The 17,238-nt window shown below is 46.0% G+C and overlaps 1 protein-coding gene across 1 annotated transcript in view; it reads left to right on the top strand.

Annotated features, from left to right (window-relative positions):
- Window positions 1-17,238, top strand: part of LOC128653797 (ABC-type organic anion transporter ABCA8) — a 669,484-nt gene that overhangs the window by 251,411 nt on the left and 400,835 nt on the right. The window contains exon 10 of the mRNA XM_053707306.1: window positions 5,214-5,379. Within this exon, the coding sequence (XP_053563281.1) occupies window positions 5,214-5,379 (166 nt within the window). The remainder of the gene's footprint in view (window positions 1-5,213; window positions 5,380-17,238) is intronic.

Raw genomic sequence — 17,238 nt, 5'->3', positions numbered from 1 at the left:
ATGTAAGCCTCAGCAGACTGCCCCCTTATTTCAGTTCTTTTGGCAGACATTTTAGCCAATCAGAGCTGACTCCATGATAAATTCACGTGCTTGAGCTCAATGTTATCTATATGAAACACATGAACTAATGCCCTCTAGTGGTGAAAAACTATCAAAATGCATTTAGATTAGAGTCGGTCTTCAAGGTCTAAGAAATTAGCATATGGACCTCCTAGGTCCAACTAAGAATACCAAGAGAACCAAGCAAAATTGGTGATAAAAGTAAATTGGAAAATGACATGCCCTATTTGGATAATGAAAGTTTTTTTGGGACTTGACTGTCACTTTAATAACCTCTAATACGCCATCCCCCCACAACGCAAACACTAAATAAAAGTATTAACCCCTAAATCGCAATCCCCCTATATCACAAACTATCTAAATAAATTATTAACCACTAAACTGCCATCCCCCCACATTGCAAACTATCTAAATAAATTATTAACCCCTAAACCACCATCCCCCACATAGCAAACTATCTAAATAAACCCTTTAACCACTATCCCTCTACAACACAAACTATTTAAATAAACTGTTAACCCCTAAACCACCATTCCTGCCATCTACCCACAAAGCAAGCTATCTAAATAAACTGTTAACCCCTTAACCGCCATCCCCTCACAATGCAAGATATCTAAATAAACTTTTAGCCATAAACAGCCATCCCCCCACAATGCATAGTAATAAACTAATAACTAAACCCCCTAACCTAACACCACCTAGCTTAACCCCAATTAAAATACCCATAAATTAAAACTATCCAAACTAACTTAAAATAAATAAAAACTTAACCGTAAAATAAAATTTAAAACTAAGATTAAACTTAAAAGAAACCCTAACTTTACAAAAAAAACAAAAAAACTAACATTTACCAGAAAAAAATACATTAAATAAAATAAAAAACCTAACCTTTGCATAAAATAAAGAAACCTAAAATTACAAAATATAACAAAACCTACCCTTACAAAAAATAACAAACAAAATTACCAAAAATAATATAAAATAATCCTATTCTAATACCCCCTCAAAATAAACATCACTTGTTATCTAGCCAATTGTAGATATTCAATATTTAAACTGTTAAGTATTTATATTGAATAATACTTTAAATATTGCATAATTGCATATACATTAAAATGTATTTTAATACGTAGTATGTTAGCTTGTTGTGTGTATTAGTGATAACATTGATATAAAGGTTAATATCTATTTATGTTATAGTAGTCAGTAGCATTAAATTATAATTTTACATAACAGGCATGCAGTTATGTAGAACTATAATGCGAATTTTACTGTTTTTATTTACAAATAATAACACAACAAGCTAAATTAATTACATTTTAATTTATTTGCAAATATTTAAACATTATGCATTCTACATAATAATGCCTCATTTTAAATATTGAATATTTATGTTTAGGGCCTTAGCTACTACAGTTAGTTTTAGGTTATGGCAGTTTAGCGGTCAATGTTTAAATTATATGCATAGTTATGTACAATGCATATGGTTCAAAGCATTGTGTGTGTGCATATACTGTATATATATATATATATATATATATATATATATACTGTGTGTATATATATATGTGTATATATATATATATATATATATATATATATAGTAAAATGTATCTATTAATGCTTTTAATTATATTAAACATAAACATGTAAGCAACCATTAAATCCCTTTTAGCATATCTACAATACTTTACACAATCTAAATTGTACATGACAATGCATATTTTGTCAAGTTGATGTGGTAAACGCTGGAGGGCTGACAAAACCTCACTGGCCTATCTGGGCTCCTAGAACTCAGCGCGGGACCGGAAGTTAGCCCAGGTCTGCCACATTTTAAAGGGTGCCGGTCAAGCAGAGTCCAGGGGATCAAGTCAACTTTTTAGCATGTTGTCTGCAATTTGATGAGGCACCTAGGGATACCACTTGTTTGCGGTCGCTACCTTCTGGGAGGAATGGGGGACCGGATTTGAAGGGTTCCCCTTTCCTCCCACAAGTTATCAACTCCAAACAAGTGGAAACCCTAGGTGCCTCATCAAATTGCCGACAACATACTAAAATGGTTACTTGAACCCCTGCAACCGGCTCAATCGGCACCCCTTTTAAGAAGCACTGAACCGGGGCTCAATTCAGGTCTGGTTATGAGATCCAGGAGCCCGGATACGCCAGCAAGATTTTTCTGCCCCTTGGGTTTTGGTGCATCTCTGTGACATATTATTTAAACATTGATTATTATTTTAGCGGCAAAGCTTCATAGTTATAATTGGGAGGTTTATTATTTAGTATAGTTTATTATAGTGAGTTATTTTTTGACAGAAGGCAGTATGTGGGTGTTAGCTTGGGCGTTCTAGCAAAGTGCAGTTTAGACATGATGTAAGTGTAGGCGGTATTAGTGACTTAGCTGGGCTTTCTGGGTGTGTGTAGATTACGCATGACACAGGTGAAGGAGGTCAGGGGGTGTTAGCTGAGCGGTGCACAGGGAGTGTAGATTAACTGAAGTAGATGTAGGCAGACGGTGGGAGGTAGCGATGCGGAGCAGGGTGAGTGTAGATAAGGCGTGATATAGTTATAGGCGTTCAGGGGGAATAAGCAGGCGTGCTAGTGGGAGTAGCCTGCACTTTGATTTGGACACATCGACAAAAGATCAATATGTTCAAATTAGCGAAGTGCAGGTTGCGAGAAGGGTAATGGCCAGTCTTGCCAGCTATCAACTGTCGATACTACATTGCCTGAGATAGTTAGATTAGGTGTGGTAAAAATTAGGCCCCCACAGCAATATTTGAAGTATGCCTACACTTCAAATATTAGGTGTGCACAGTTCAAATCGCCCCCCCCCCCCCGGCCGCAGTAAAATGCAGATGAACGGTGGTGTGGGTGGTGACTTTATGCTCCCATTTACTTCTATGGGAGAGACATCCCCGCTCGCCGGCATTGCTCAGACACTCCTCCTCCTGATACTTTAAATGTCAGGGCCTAGGTATCTAATTATGTGTGTTTGGACCAAATTGTATTGAGTAGTATATACATAAAAAATTGCTAATAATAACTAATTTTCTGAGTAACTGATAAATATTAATTACATGTTATTAAAATCTAATTATATTTAGGGCATTATCTTTTCAGAAAACTTAGTATAATGTAATATCCCCTCCCAAACACCAAGCCTTCCTTCAGTGATAGGCTTTTTATTTAAAAAGTATGGGCAACCATGCACTATAGCAATGTTAGTGCCAGCAGGTACAATAGACACATATGGTACGTGGGTCAAGGTAGTAGGATCAGGATGATAAATTATGGTCCCTATGAGCAGGGTACTTAAGTTAACTAGCACATGTTGAAGAGATTCTATTACTCTCCTGTGTAGCATTTACAGGGTTTCAGGCGAATGCCACAATGTTGAATACCAACTGATGCCATAGTAGACATGGGGATTCAGAATTTAACTAAAATATGAGGACAGTATCATTTTAGCTGTGGCTAAATTAAAGGCAACATTATGAAAGTGTCACTGCAGCATAAGTTTTTTAAATGGACAAGGTATTTATAAGTAAAATATTAGTTCATGGACTGAAGTGGAACATTTAGATGGCACCTAAGAAGGGTCTATTGTGTGTTTTGTATGTTTCAGAGAATTTACACCTGTCAGGTAAGCTCGTTTAAATGATATGTATAATGTTTGAGGAGTTTTGGTATAGAACTATGGGTCCGATCCGATATGCAGCGTCGCCCGCAAAAACCGGCGATGCCAAATTTTACGCAGGTTTGGTATCACATATACGGGGTAACATAGAAGTTACGCTCGTATATTTCTGCCTTCGGCCGTAGTTTTTTGGCCCATAGACAGGTATACCAAACCCGCGCAGTTTGGTATCCAATATGCAGCGTAAGGACTTACGTGGCGAAAATGGAGAAATCTTACTCCATTTTCACCTCTCCACAAATTGCAGGCGTAGTAAGCCTTACGCTGAGTATTGGAACCCCGTAACTCCCTAAACTGCCTGCAAAAGAAAACCTAACACCTAACGCATGCGCAATGTCTATCTACCTGTCAACTGCAATCCCCCGCCGCAATCCCTAATAAAGTGTTTAACCCCTAAACCGCCACTCCCGGACCCCGCCGCCAGCTACATTAAATGTCTAACCCCCTAATGTGATCCCCCTACACCGCCACCACCTACATTAAAATTATTAACCCCTAATGTAATCCCCCTACACCGCCGCCACCTATATTAAAATTATTACCCCCTAATGTGAGCCCCCTACCCCGCCGCCACCTATTTTAACTACATTACCCCCTAATCTAATCCCCCTACCCCGTCGCCTAGATTAGGGGTTAATCATTTTAATATAGGTGGCGGCGGGATAGGGGGATTAGATTAGGGGGTAATGTAGTTAAAATAGGTGGTGGCGGGGTAGGGGGCTCACATTAGGGGTTAATATAGTTAAAATAGGTGGCGGCGGTGTAGGGGGATCATATTAGGGGGTAATATAGTTAATGTAGGTGGCGGCGGGGTAGGGGGCTCCCATTAGGGAGTAATATAATTAAAATAGGTGGCGGCGGTGTAGGGGGACCATATTAGGGGGTAATATAGTTAATGTAGCTGGCGGCGGGGTCCGGGAGCGGTGGTTTAGGGGTTAATATATTTATTGTTAGGAGTGAGAGGGGGGATTGCGGATAGAGGGGTATACGTGTCGGGTTATTTTTGGGAGGCGTGTTAGACAGTAACGGCAGATTGTATACTTTAGTAAGTTTTTTTATGCGGCGGCTCCAGAAATTTGTAGTTACGCAGATTTCTGGACATCGCTAGTTTGTCAGACTTACGGCACTTTAGCAACTGCCGGCGCCGTATATGAGATAGCTCGCTGTGTGAGCTGAAACTACGGGCGGCGCAGGTTTCCACGCTTGCGCTGAAACCTGCGCCGTATATCGGATCGCGCCCTATATCTCTGCAAAAAAGTAGAAAACAATGTAAAGAGAAAGAAAGTGAAAGCAAGATACAAATTAGAGTCATTTATAGCGGTAAATATGGGAGAAAGATTTTTTACCCTTATATATAGATCTAGATTATTGAAAAGAGATTTGTAGCAATGTTATTTTATACAATTTCCTGTTAATTAGCTGTGCTCCTAATAACAGAGATTGCTTTCTCTTCTAGATAAAAATGGAATGAAATACGAGCCTTTGTTCTTTCTGAGGTCTTCATACTGGTCAAGAGATAAAATGATCCCAACTAGAGCAGACACTGATGGGAGTGGCGAAATAGTGATGCCAGATTTTGTTGAAAAGGTTCCTACAGAATTACGTGAAAGGAGAGCTTTAAGGTAAATAGAACAATGTACTTTTTTTTTTTTTAGAAATTTTAATTTGCATGAAAATGTTACTTGGAATAAACATAGGTTTAAAATAATAAAAAATGTAGTAATTTTTATATTAAGAAATCCAGTTGTTGACATTTATTGCAGTGGTTTGTTCCTTGACTTCCTTGACTGCTTTATTTCAGGGCTTTGCTAGTTAGTTTGTTAGTTATTTATTTAATTTGACAGGTAAGTTTTAATTTAATTTAAGATAGGGAAATTGTAATTTTAATATAAAGTTAGGGGTGCGTTAGGTTTAGAGGTTAATAGTTTATTTTAGTATATTTCGTTGTGGGGGGCTTCCGGTTTAGGGGTTAATAGTTTATTTAAGTATATTTCGTTGTGGGGGACTTGCGGTTTAGGGGTTAATAGGTTTATTATAGCGGCGGTGTGGGCAGATGGCTGATTAGGGGTTCATTATATTTAAATAGTGTTTGCGATGTGGGAGTGCGGAGGTTTAGGGGTTAATAGGTTTATTATAGTGGCAATGATGTCGGGGAGCGGCGGAATAGGGGTTAATACATTTTAATAGTGGCGGCGACGTCCGGAGCGGCAGATTAGGGGTTAATAACTTTATTATAGTGTTTGTGATGTGGGAGGGCCTCGGTTTAGGGGTTAATAGGTAGTTTATGGGTGTTAGTGTACTTTTAACACTTTAGTTATGAGTTTTATGTTACAGCTTTGTAACGTAAAACTCATAACTACTGACTTTAGATGGCGGTACAGATCTTGTGGTTATAGAGTGTACCGCTCACTTTTTGGCCTCCCAGGTTAACTCGTAATACCGGCGCTATCGGAGTCCCATTGAAAAAGGACTTTTTGAAAAGTGCAGTACTGACGTTGCATTACTGGCTAAAAGGTGTGCGGTACACATATACCGACAAGACTTGTAATAGCAGCGTTAGGGAAAAAGCAGCGTTATAGGCCATAACAATGCTATTTGACTGATAACGCAAAACTCGTAATCTAGTGGTTTCTAATTTACTTCTATTATCTAATTTGTTTAATTCTCTTGGAATAATTTGTTGAAGGAGCAGCAATGCACTACTTTTTTTGTATATCAGCCTGATGAAACGGCACTGCTGTAATTAGTGTTTTACAATAAAGTGAGCACAATTGTTTTTAATATCTACTTGCTCCTGTTTATTCCCATTTTTAAATTTACTATACACCTTACTTCCTCACTGAGGATTTAATCAAGTGCATTTGATTGCTGGGTTTATACCCAATACTACGCTCCGCTGGGTATCTGGTTACATAGAATTCTATCAGCCAATTGGAATCTAAGGGACGCCATCTTGGATGACGTCACTTAAAGGAACCGTCATTCAGTAAGAAGACTCTGGATGAAGAGGATGCTCTGCGTCGGATGTCTTGAAGATGGAGCCGCTCCGCGTTGGATGGATGAAGATAGAAGATGCCGTCTGGATGAAGACTTCTGCCCGTCTGGAGGACCACTTTGCCCGGCTTGGATGAAGACTTCTCCCGGCTTCATTGAGGACTTCGGCCCGGTTGGTTGAAGACTTCTGCCGCTTCCTTGAGGATGGATGTCTGATCTTCAGAACAGTAAGTCGATCTTCAGGGGGTAAGTGTTAGGTTTTTTTAAGGGTGTATTGGGTGGGTTTTATTTTTAGGTTAGGGCTTTGGGCAGCAAAAGAGCTAACTGCCCTCTTAAGGGCAATGCCCATCCAAATGCCCTTTTCAGGGCAATGGGGAGCTTAGGTTTATTTGGGGAGTTTGTTGTGTGGGTGGTGGGTTTTACTGTTGGGGGGTTGTTTGTATTTTTTTTTTACAGGTAAAAGAGCTGATTACTTTGGGGCAATGCCCCGCAAAAGGCCCTTTTAAGGGTAATTGATAGTCTAGTTTAGGCTAGGGTTTTTTTATTTATTTTGGGGGGGCTTTTTTTATTTTGATAGTGGCGGCGATGTTGGGGGCGGCAGATTAGGGGTTAATAAGTGTAGGTAGGTTGCGGCGACATTGAGGGCGGCAGATTAGGGGTTAATAAAAATAATGTTGGTAGCGGCGGTGTTGGGGCAGCAGATTAGGGGTTAATAAGTATAATGTAGGTGGAGGCGATGTCCGGAGCGGCAGATTAGGGGTTTATAAATATAATGTAGGTGGCGCGATGTTAGGGGAGGCAGATTAGAAGTTAATATTATTTAACTAGTGTTTGCGAGGCGGGAGTGCGGCGGTTTATGGGTTAATATGTTTATTATAGTTGCGGCGATATCCGGAGCGGCAGATTAGGGGTTAACATTTTTATTTTAGTGTTTGCGATGTGGGAGGGCCTCGGTTTAGGGGTTAATAGGTAGTTTATGTGTGTTAGTGTACTTTTTAGCACTTTAGTTATGAGTTTTATGCTACAGCGTTGTAGTGTAAAACTCATAACTACTGACTTTAGAATGCATTACGGATCTTGGACAGACTCGTAATACCGGCGCTATGGAAGTCCCATAGAAAAAAGGGTTTACGAAGGGGTTAATAAGTTTATTAGAGTTGCGGCGGTGTTGGGGAGCAGCGGGATAGGGGTTAATAACTTTATTTAGTTGTGGCGGGACCTGGGAGCAGCGGGATAGGGGTTAAACATTTCAGTATAGTGGCGGTGTTTAGTGACAGGGTATAAATAAAGCTGTGAAAAAGCCGAAGAGCAGAGAGATCGATGGCTGTCAGTTAACAACAGTCCGCTGCTTATCGCCCCGTACTTGGTGCGCAGCTTTTTGACAGCTTTTTATATAAATATGGAGAGCGTATTCATATCCGCAGCCGCAATTTTAGGCGATGTCAGGCGAGCGTATTGGTGCCGGCGAAAGCAGCACAGTTGATGGCTTGATAAGTAGGCCTCAAAGTGTTAATGCTTGAAAATATGCATAACAAAGCACATTAAATATACTGTATGTTAAAAGAAATATGCCATGTAAATGTGTACATATTAAATGTGAAATACAGGTGGGTTTTTTTTATTAAAAAAATGTTTTTACACTGATTTAAAGGGATATGGTATAAGTCAAGGTGCTGGACTAGAAAGGGCACAAAAGGTGTGTGTGTGATTTGTTTTTGTGTACATATATATGCGCGTATGTACTATAAATGTGTATGTATGTTTATGTGTGTATACATACTGTCTGTATGCAGTGTTTTTACACTTATATTTCATTACAAAATCATGGTGTTAAGCTAAAGACCTCAGTCACTCACACTATCTACCGATTATGTGGATATCGAGATTTGTATTTGGGTCTTTATAGCCAGTGTTTCACACTTGGATGTATTTAGGGATTGATAACCTTAGTAAAGTGTTAGATGACACAAATAAATGTGTTATGCCTTTTTATAGCTTGCTAATCCTAAAGCCCGTTCACACGGGCCATTTTTGCAGTACAGCGGTCCCACCCCTTGCTCTCTCTCTCCCCCTCTCTTTTGTGCTCTCTCCCCCTCTCTTTTGTGCTCTCTCTCACTCCACCTCTCTTTTGCTCTCTCTCTCCCCCTCTCTTTTGCTCTCTCTCCCCCCTCTCTTTTACTCTCTCGCCCCCTCTCTTTTGTGCTCTCTCCCCCCTCTCTTTTGTGCTCTCTCCCCCTCTCTTTTGCGCTCTCTCCCCCTCTCTTTTGTGCTCTCTCTCACTCCACCTCTCTTTTGCTCTCTCTCTCCCCCTCTCTTTTGCTCTCTCTCCCCCCCTCTCTTTTACTCTCTCGCCCCCTCTCTTTTGTGCTCTCTCCCCCCTCTCTTTTGTGCTCTCTCCCCCTCTCTTTTGCGCTTTCTCTCGCTCCACCTCTCTTTTGTTCTCTCTCTCCCCCCTCTCTTTTGCTCCTTCTCTCCCCCTCACTTTTGCTTTCTCTTCCCCCTCTCTTTTGCTCTCTCTCCCCCTCTATTTTGCGCTCTCTCTCCCCCTCTCTTTTACGCTCTCTCTCTCCTCCCTCTCTTTTGTGTTCTCTCTTTTGCGCTCTCTCTCCCCCCCTCTTTTGCGTGCTCTCTCTCCCCCTCTCTTTTGCACTCTCTCTCTCCCCCTCTCTTTTGTGCTCTCTCCCCCTCTCTTTTGTGCTCTCTCCCCCTCTCTTTTGCACTCTCTCTCTCCCCCTCCCTTTTGTGCTCTCTCCCCCTCTCTTTTGCGCTCTCTCCCCCTCTCTTTTGTGCTCTCTCTCGCTCCACCTCTCTTTTGCTCTCTCTCTCCCCCTTCTCTTTTGCTCTCTCTCCCCCCCCTCTCTTTTGCTCTCTCTCCCCCTCTCTTTTGTGCTCTCTCCCACTCTCTTTTGTGCTCTCTTCCCCTCTCTTTTGCGCTCTCTCTCGCTCCACCTCTCTTTTGCTCTCTCTCTCCCCCCTCTCTTTTGCTCCCTCTCTCTCTCTCCCTCACTTTTGCTTTCTCTACCCCCTCTCTTTTGCTCTCTCTCCCCCTCTCTTTTGCTCTCTCTCCCCCTCTCTTTTGCACTCTCTCCCCCCTTTCTTTTACGCTCTCTCTCCCCCTCTCTTTTGTGCTCTCTCTCTCCCCCCTCTTTTGCGTGCTCTCTCTCCCCCTCTTATTTATGCTCTCTCTCTCCCTCTCTCTTTTGTGCTCTCTCTCTCCCCCTCTCTTTTGCATTCTCTCTCTCTTTTGCACTCTCTCTCTCCCCCCTCTTTTGCACACTCTCTCTCCCCTCTCTTTTGCGCTCTCTCTCTCCCCCTCTCTTTTGCGCTCCCCCCCCCTCTCTTTTGCTCTGTCTCTCTCTCCTTTTTTTTGCTCTCTCTCTCCATCCCTCTCTTTTGCTCTTTCTCTCCATCCCTCTCTGTTGCTCTCTCTCTCCCCCCTCTCTTTTGCTGTCTCTCTCCCCCTCTCTCCTCCCTCTCTTTTGCTTTGACTCTCTCCCCTCTCTTTTGCTCTCTCTCTCCCCTCTCTTTTGCTCTCTCTCCCCCCTCTTTTGCTCTCTTCCAATCCCTTTTGCTCTCTGCCCCCTCTCTTTTGCTCTCTCTCTCCATCCCTCTCTTTTGCTCTCTCTCTCCCCCTCTTTATTGCTCTCTCTCCCCCTCTCTATTGCTCTCGCTCACCCCTCTCTTTCGCTCTCTCTCCCCCTCTCTTTTTCTCTCTCTCCCCCTTCTCTTTTTCTCTCTCTCCTCCTTCTCTTTTTCTCTCTCTCCCCCTCTCTATTGCTCTCTCTCCCCCCTCTCTTTTACGCTCTCTCTCTCCCCCCTCTCTTTTGTGTTCTCTCTTTTGCGCTCTCTCTCTCTCCCCCCTCTTTTGCGTGCTCTCTCTCCCCCTCTCTTTTGCGCTCTCTCTCCTCCTCTCTTTTGCTCTCTCTCTCTCTCCCCTCTATTTTATGCTCTCTCCCCCTCTCTTTTTCGCTCTCTCTCCCCCTCTCTTTTGCTCCCTCTCTCCCCCTCTCTTTTGCTTTATCTCCCCCCTCTCTTTTGCTCTCTCACCCTCTCTTTTGCGCTCTCTCTCCCCCCTCTCTTTTATGCTCTCTCTCTCCCCCTCTCTTTTGCGTTCTCTCTCTCTTTTGTGCTCTCTCTCTCTCCCCTCTTTTGCGCTCTCTCTCCCCCTCTCTTTTGCGCTCTCTCTCTCCCCCTCTCTTTTGCGCTCTCTCCCCCTCTCTTTTGCGCTCTCTCTCCCCCCTCTCTTTTGTGCTCCCTCTCCATCCCTCTCTTTTGTGCTCTCTCCCCCCCTCTTTTGCGCTGTCTCTCTCTCCTTTTTTTTGCTCTCTCTCCATCCCTCTCTTTTGCCCTTTCTCTCCTTTTTCTCTCTCTCCCCCTCTCTATTGCTCTCTCTCCCCCCTCTCTTTTGCTCTCCCCACCTCTCTTTTGCTCTCTCTCTCCCCCCTCTCTCCCCCCTCTCTTTTGCTCTGTCTCTCTCCCCTCTCTTTTGCTCTCTCTCTCCACCCTCTCTTTTGCTCTCTATCTCCCCCTCTCTCCCCCCTCTCTTTTGCTCTGTCTCTCTCCCAATCTCTTTTGCTCTCTCTGCCCCCTCTCTTTTGCTCTCTCTCTCCATCCCTCTCTTTTGCTCTCTCTCTCCCCCTCTCTATTGCTCTCTCTCCCCCCTCTATTTTTCTCTCTCTCCCCCTTCTCTTTTTTTCTCTCTCCCCCTCTCTTTTTCTCTCTCTCCCCCTCTCTATTGCTCTCTCTCCCCCCTCTCTTTTGCTCTCTCTCCCCTTCTCTTTTTCTCTCTCTCCCCCTCTCTTTTTCTCTCTCTCCCCCTCTCTTTTGCTTTCTCTCCTCCCTCTCTTTTGCTCTCTCTCCCCTCTCTCTCTTTTGCACTCTCTCTCTCCCCCCTCTTTTGCACACTCTCTCTCCCCCTCTCTTTTGCGCTCTCTCTCTCCCCCTCTCTTTTGCGCTCTCTCTCCCTCCCGCTCTTTTGTGCTCTCTCTCTCCCCCTCTCTTTTGCTCTGTATCTCTCTCCTTTTTTTTGCTCTCTCTCTCCATCCCTCTCTTTTGCTCTTTCTCTCCATCCCTCTCTGTTGCTCTCTCTCTCCCCCCTCTCTTTTGCTGTCTCTCTCCCCCTCTCTCCTCCCTCTCTTTTGCTTTGACTCTCTCCCCTCTCTTTTGCTCTCTCTCTCCCCTCTCTTTTGCTCTCTCTCCCCCCTCTTTTGCTCTCTTCCAATCCCTTTTGCTCTCTGCCCCCTCTCTTTTGCTCTCTCTCTCCATCCCTCTCTTTTGCTCTCTCTCTCCCCCTCTTTATTGCTCTCTCTCCCCCTCTCTATTGCTCTCTCTCACCCCTCTCTTTCGCTCTCTCTCCCCCCTCTCTTTTTCTCTCTCTCCCCCTTCTCTTTTTCTCTCTCTCCTCCTTCTCTTTTTCTCTCTCTCCCCCTCTCTATTGCTCTCTCTCCCCCCTCTCTTTTACGCTCTCTCTCTCCCCCCTCTCTTTTGTGTTCTCTCTTTTGCGCTCTCTCTCTCTCCCCCCTCTTTTGCGTGCTCTCTCTCCCCCTCTCTTTTGCGCTCTCTCTCCTCCTCTCTTTTGCTCTCTCTCTCTCCCCTCTATTTTGTGCTCTCTCTCCCCCTCTCTTTTTCTCTCTCTCTCCCCCTCTCTTTTGCTCCCTCTCTCCCCCTCTCTTTTGCTTTATCTCCCCCCTCTCTTTTGCTCTCTCACCCTCTCTTTTGCGCTCTCTCTCCCCCTCTCTTTTATGCTCTCTCTCTCCCCCTCTCTTTTGCGTTCTCTCTCTCTTTTGTGCTCTCTCTCTCCCCCCTCTTTTGCGCTCTCTCTCCCCCTCTCTTTTGCGCTCTCTCTCTCCCCCTCTCTTTTGCGCTCTCTCCCCCTCTCTTTTGCGCTCTCTCTCTCCCCCCTCTCTTTTGTGCTCTCTCTCCCTCCCTCTCTTTTGTGCTCTCTCCCCCCTCTTTTGCTCTGTCTCTCTCTCCTTTTTTTGCTCTCTCTCCATCCCTCTCTTTTGCCCTTTCTCTCCTTTTTCTCTCTCTCCCCCTCTCTATTGCTCTCTCTCCCCCCTCTCTTTTGCTCTCCCCACCTCTCTTTTGCTCTCTCTCTCCCCCCTCTCTCCCCCCTCTCTTTTGCTCTGTCTCTCTCCCCTCTCTTTTGCTCTCTCTCTCCACCCTCTCTTTTGCTCTCTCTCTCTCCCCCCTCTCTCCCCCCTCTCTTTTGCTCTGTCTCTCTCCCAATCTCTTTTGCTCTCTCTGCCCCCTCTCTTTTGCTCTTTCTCTCCATCCATCTCTTTTGCTCTCTCTCTCCCCCTCTCTATTGCTCTCTCTCCCCCCTCTCTTTTTCTCTCTCTCCCCTTCTCTTTTTTTCTCTCTCCCCCTCTCTTTTTCTCTCTCTCCCCCTCTCTATTGCTCTCTCTCCCCCCTCTCTTTTGCTCTCTCTCCCCTTCTCTTTTTCTCTCTCTCCCCCTCTCTTTTTCTCTCTCTCTCCCCCTCTCTTTTGCTTTCTCTCCTCCCTCTCTTTTGCTCTCTCTCCCCCTCTCTCTCTTTTGCACTATCTCTCTCCCCCCTCTTTTGCACACTCTCTCTCCCCCTCTCTTTTGCGCTCTCTCTCTCCCCCTCTCTTTTGCGCTCTCTCCCCCCTCTCTTTTGCGCTCTCTCTCCCTCCCGCTGTTTTGTGCTCTCTCTCTCCCCCTCTCTTTTGCTCTGTATCTCTCTCCTTTTTTTTGCTCTCTCTCTCCATCCCTCTCTTTTGCTCTTTCCTCCATCCCTCTCTGTTGCTCTCTCTCTCCCCCCCCTCTCTTTTGCTGTCTCTCTCCCCCTCTCCCCCCCTCTCTTTTGCTCTGACTCTCTTCCCTCTCTTTTGCTCTCTCTCTCCCCCCTCTCTTTTGCTCTCTCCCCCCTCTTTTGCTCTCTCTCCCCCCTCTTTTGCTCTTTTCCAATCCCTTTTGCTATCTCTGCCCCCTCTCTTTTGCTCTCTCTCTCCATCCCTCTCTTTTGCTCTCTCTCTCCCCCTCTCTATTGCTCTCTCTCCCCCCTCTCTTTTGCTCTCTCTCCCCTGTCTCTTTTTCTCTCCCTCCCCCTCTCTTTTTCTCTCTCTCCCCCTCTCTATTGCTCTCTCTCACCCCCTCTCTTTCGCTCTCTCTCCCCCCTCTCTTTTTCTCTCTCTCCCCTTCTCTTTTTCTCTCTCCCCCCTCTCTTTTTCTCTCTCTCCCCCTCTCTATTGCTCTCTCTCCCCCCTCTCTTTTACGCTCTCTCTCTCCCCCCTCTTTTGCGTGCTCTCTCTCCCCCTCTCTTTTGCGCTCTCTCTCTCCTCCTCTCTTTTGCTCTCTCTCTCTCCTCTCTTTTGCGCTCTCTCTCCCCCTCTCTTTTGCGCTCTCTCTCCCCCTCTCTTTTGCTCCCTCTCTCCCCCTCTCTTTTGGTTTATCTCCCCCCTCTCTTTTGCTCTCTCACCCTCTCTTTTGCGCTCTCTCTCCCCCTCTCTTTTATGCTCTCTCTCTCCCTCTCTCTTTTGCGTTCTCTCTCTCTTTTGTGCTCTCTCTCTCCCCCCTCTTTTGCGCTCTCTCTCCCCCTCTCTTTTGCGCTCTCTCTCTCCCCCTCTCTTTTGTGCTCTCTTTCTCCCCCTCTCTTTTGTGCTCTCTCTCTCCCCCCTTTCTTTTGTGCTCTCTCCCCCTCTCTTTTGCTCTGTCTCTCTCTCCTTTTTTTTTGCTCTCTCTCCATTCCTCTCTTTTGCTCTTTATCTCCTTTCTCTCTCTCTCCCCCTCTCTATTGCTCTCTCTCCCCCTCTCTTTTGCTCTCTCTCTCCCCCTCTCTTTTGCTCTTTCTCTCCCCCCACTCTCCCCCCTCTCTTTTGCTCTGTCTCTCTCCCCTCTCTTTTGCTCTCTCTCTCCCCCTCTCTTTTGCTCTCTCCCAATCTCTTTTGCTCTCTCTGCCCCCTCTCTTTTGCTCTCTCTCTCCATCCCTCTCTTTTGCTCTCTCTCTCCCCCTCTCTATTGCTCTCTCCCCCTCTCTTTTTCTCTCTCTCCCTCTCTCTTTTTCTCTCTCTCCCCCTTTCTATTGCTCTCTCTCCCCCCTCTCTTTTGCTCTATCTCCCCTTCTCTTTTTCTCTCTCTCCCCTCTCTTTTTCTCTCTCTCTCCCTCTCTTTTGCTTTCTCTCCTCCCTCTCTTTTGCTCTCTCTCCCCCTCTCTTTTGCGCTCTCTCCCCCTCTCTTTTACGCTCTCTCTCTCCCCCCTCTTTTTCTCTCTCTCCCCCTTCTCTTTTTCTCTCTCCCCCCTCTCTTTTTCTCTCTCTCCCCCTCTCTATTGCTCTCTCTCCCCCCTCTCTTTTACGCTCTCTCTCTCCCCCCTCTTTTGCGTGCTCTCTCTCCCCCTCTCTTTTGCGCTCTCTCTCTCCTCCTCTCTTTTGCTCTCTCTCTCTCTCTCCTCTCTTTTGCGCTCTCTCTCCCCCTCTCTTTTGCGCTCTCTCTCCCCCTCTCTTTTGCTCCCTCTCTCCCCCTCTCTTTTGCTTTATCTCCCCCCTCTCTTTTGCTCTCTCACCCTCTCTTTTGCGCTCTCTCTCCCCCTCTCTTTTATGCTCTCTCTCTCCCCCTCTCTTTTGCGTTCTCTCTCTCTTTTGTGCTCTCTCTCTCCCCCCTCTTTTGCGCTCTCTCTCCCCCTCTCTTTTGTGCTCTCTCTCTCCCCCTCTCTTTTGTGCTCTCTCTCTCCCCCTCTCTTTTGTGCTCTCTCTCTCCCCCCTTTCTTTTGTGCTCTCTCCCCCTCTCTTTTGCTCTGTCTCTCTCTCCTTTTTTTTTGCTGTCTCTCCATTCCTCTCTTTTGCTCTTTATCTCCTTTCTCTCTCTCTCCCCCTCTCTATTGCTCTCTCTCCCCCTCTCTTTTGCTCTCTCTCTCCCCCTCTCTTTTGCTCTTTCTCTCCCCCCCTCTCTCCCCCCTCTCTTTTGCTCTGTCTCTCTCCCCTCTCTTTTGCTCTCTCTCTCCCCCCTCTCTTTTGCTCTCTCCCAATCTCTTTTGCTCTCTCTGCCCCCTCTCTTTTGCTCTCTCTCTCCATCCCTCTCTTTTGCTCTCTCTCTCCCCCTCTCTATTGCTCTCTCCCCCTCTCTTTTTCTCTCTCTCCCCCTTTCTATTGCTCTCTCTCCCCCCTCTCTTTTGCTCTATCTCCCCTTCTCTTTTTCTCTCTCTCCCCTCTCTTTTTCTCTCTCTCCCCCCTCTTTTGTGCACTCTCTCTCCCCCTCTCTTTTGCGCTCTCTCTCTCCCCCTCTCTTTTGCTCTCTCTCCCCCTCTCTTTTGCATTCTCTCTCTCTTTTGCACTCTCTCTCTACCCCCTCTTTTGCTCACTCTCTCTCCCCCTCTCTTTTGCGCTCTCTCTCTCCCCCTTTCTTTTGCACTCTCTCCCCCCTCTCTTTTGCGCTCTCTCTCCCTCCCTCTCTTTTGTGCTCTCTCTCTCCCCCTCTCTTTTGCTCTGTATCTCTCTCCTTTTTGTTTGCTCTCTCTCCATCCCTCTCTTTTGCTCTTTCTCTCCATCCCTCTCTGTTGCTCTCTCTCTCCCCCTCTCTTTTGCTGTCTCTCTCCCCCTCTCTCCCCCCTCTCTTTTGCTCTGACTCCCTCCCCTCTCTTTTGCTCTCTCTCTCCCCCCCTCTCTTTTGCTCTCTCCCCCTCTCTTTTGCTCTCTCTCTCCCCCCTCTTTTGCTCTCTTCCAATCCCCTTTGCTCTCTCTGACCCCTCTCTTTTGCTCGCTCTCTCCATCCCTCTCTTTTGCTCTCTCTCTCCCCCTCTCTATTGCTCTCTCTCCCCCCTCTCTTTTGCTCTCTCTCCCCCGTCTCTTTTTCTCTCTGCCCCCCTCTCTATTGCTCTCTGTCACCCCTCTATTTCGCTCTCTCTCCCCCCTCTCTTTTTCTCTCTCTCCCCCTTCTCTTTTTTTCTCTCTCCCCCTCTCTTTTTCTCTCTCTCCCCCTCTCTTTTTCTCTCTCTCCCCCTCTCTATTGCTCTCTCTCCCCCTCTCTTTTATGCTCTCTCTCCCCCCTCTCTTTTGTGTTCTCTCTTTTGCGCTCTCTCTCTCCCCCTCTCTTTTGTGCTCTCTCTCTCCTCCTCTCTTTTGCTCTCTCTCTCTCTCCCCTCTCTTTTGCGCTCTCTCTCCCCCTCTCTTTTGCGCTCTCTCTCCCCCTCTCTTTTGCTCCCTCTCTCCCCCTCTCTTTTGCTTTATCTCTCCCCTCTCTTTTGCTCTCTCACCCTCTCTTTTGCGCTCTCTCTCCCCCCTCTCTTTTATGCTCTCTCTCTCCTCCTCTCTTTTGCGTTCTCTCTCTCTTTTGTGCTCTCTCTCTCCCCCCTCTTTTGCGCTCTCTCTCCCCCTCTCTTTTGCGCTCTCTCCCCCTCTCTTTTGCGCTCTCTCTCCCCCCCTCTCTTTTGCGCTCTCTCTCTCCCCCCTTTCTTTTGTGCTCTCTCCCCCTCTCTTTTGCTCTGTCTCTCTCTCCTTTTTTATTGCTCTCTCTCCATCCCTCTCTTTTGCT

Source organism: Bombina bombina, chromosome 1, assembly GCF_027579735.1.
Source record: "Bombina bombina isolate aBomBom1 chromosome 1, aBomBom1.pri, whole genome shotgun sequence".
Classification (NCBI taxonomy): Eukaryota; Metazoa; Chordata; class Amphibia; order Anura; family Bombinatoridae; genus Bombina; species Bombina bombina.
This window is presented reverse-complemented; position numbering and strand designations above follow the sequence as displayed.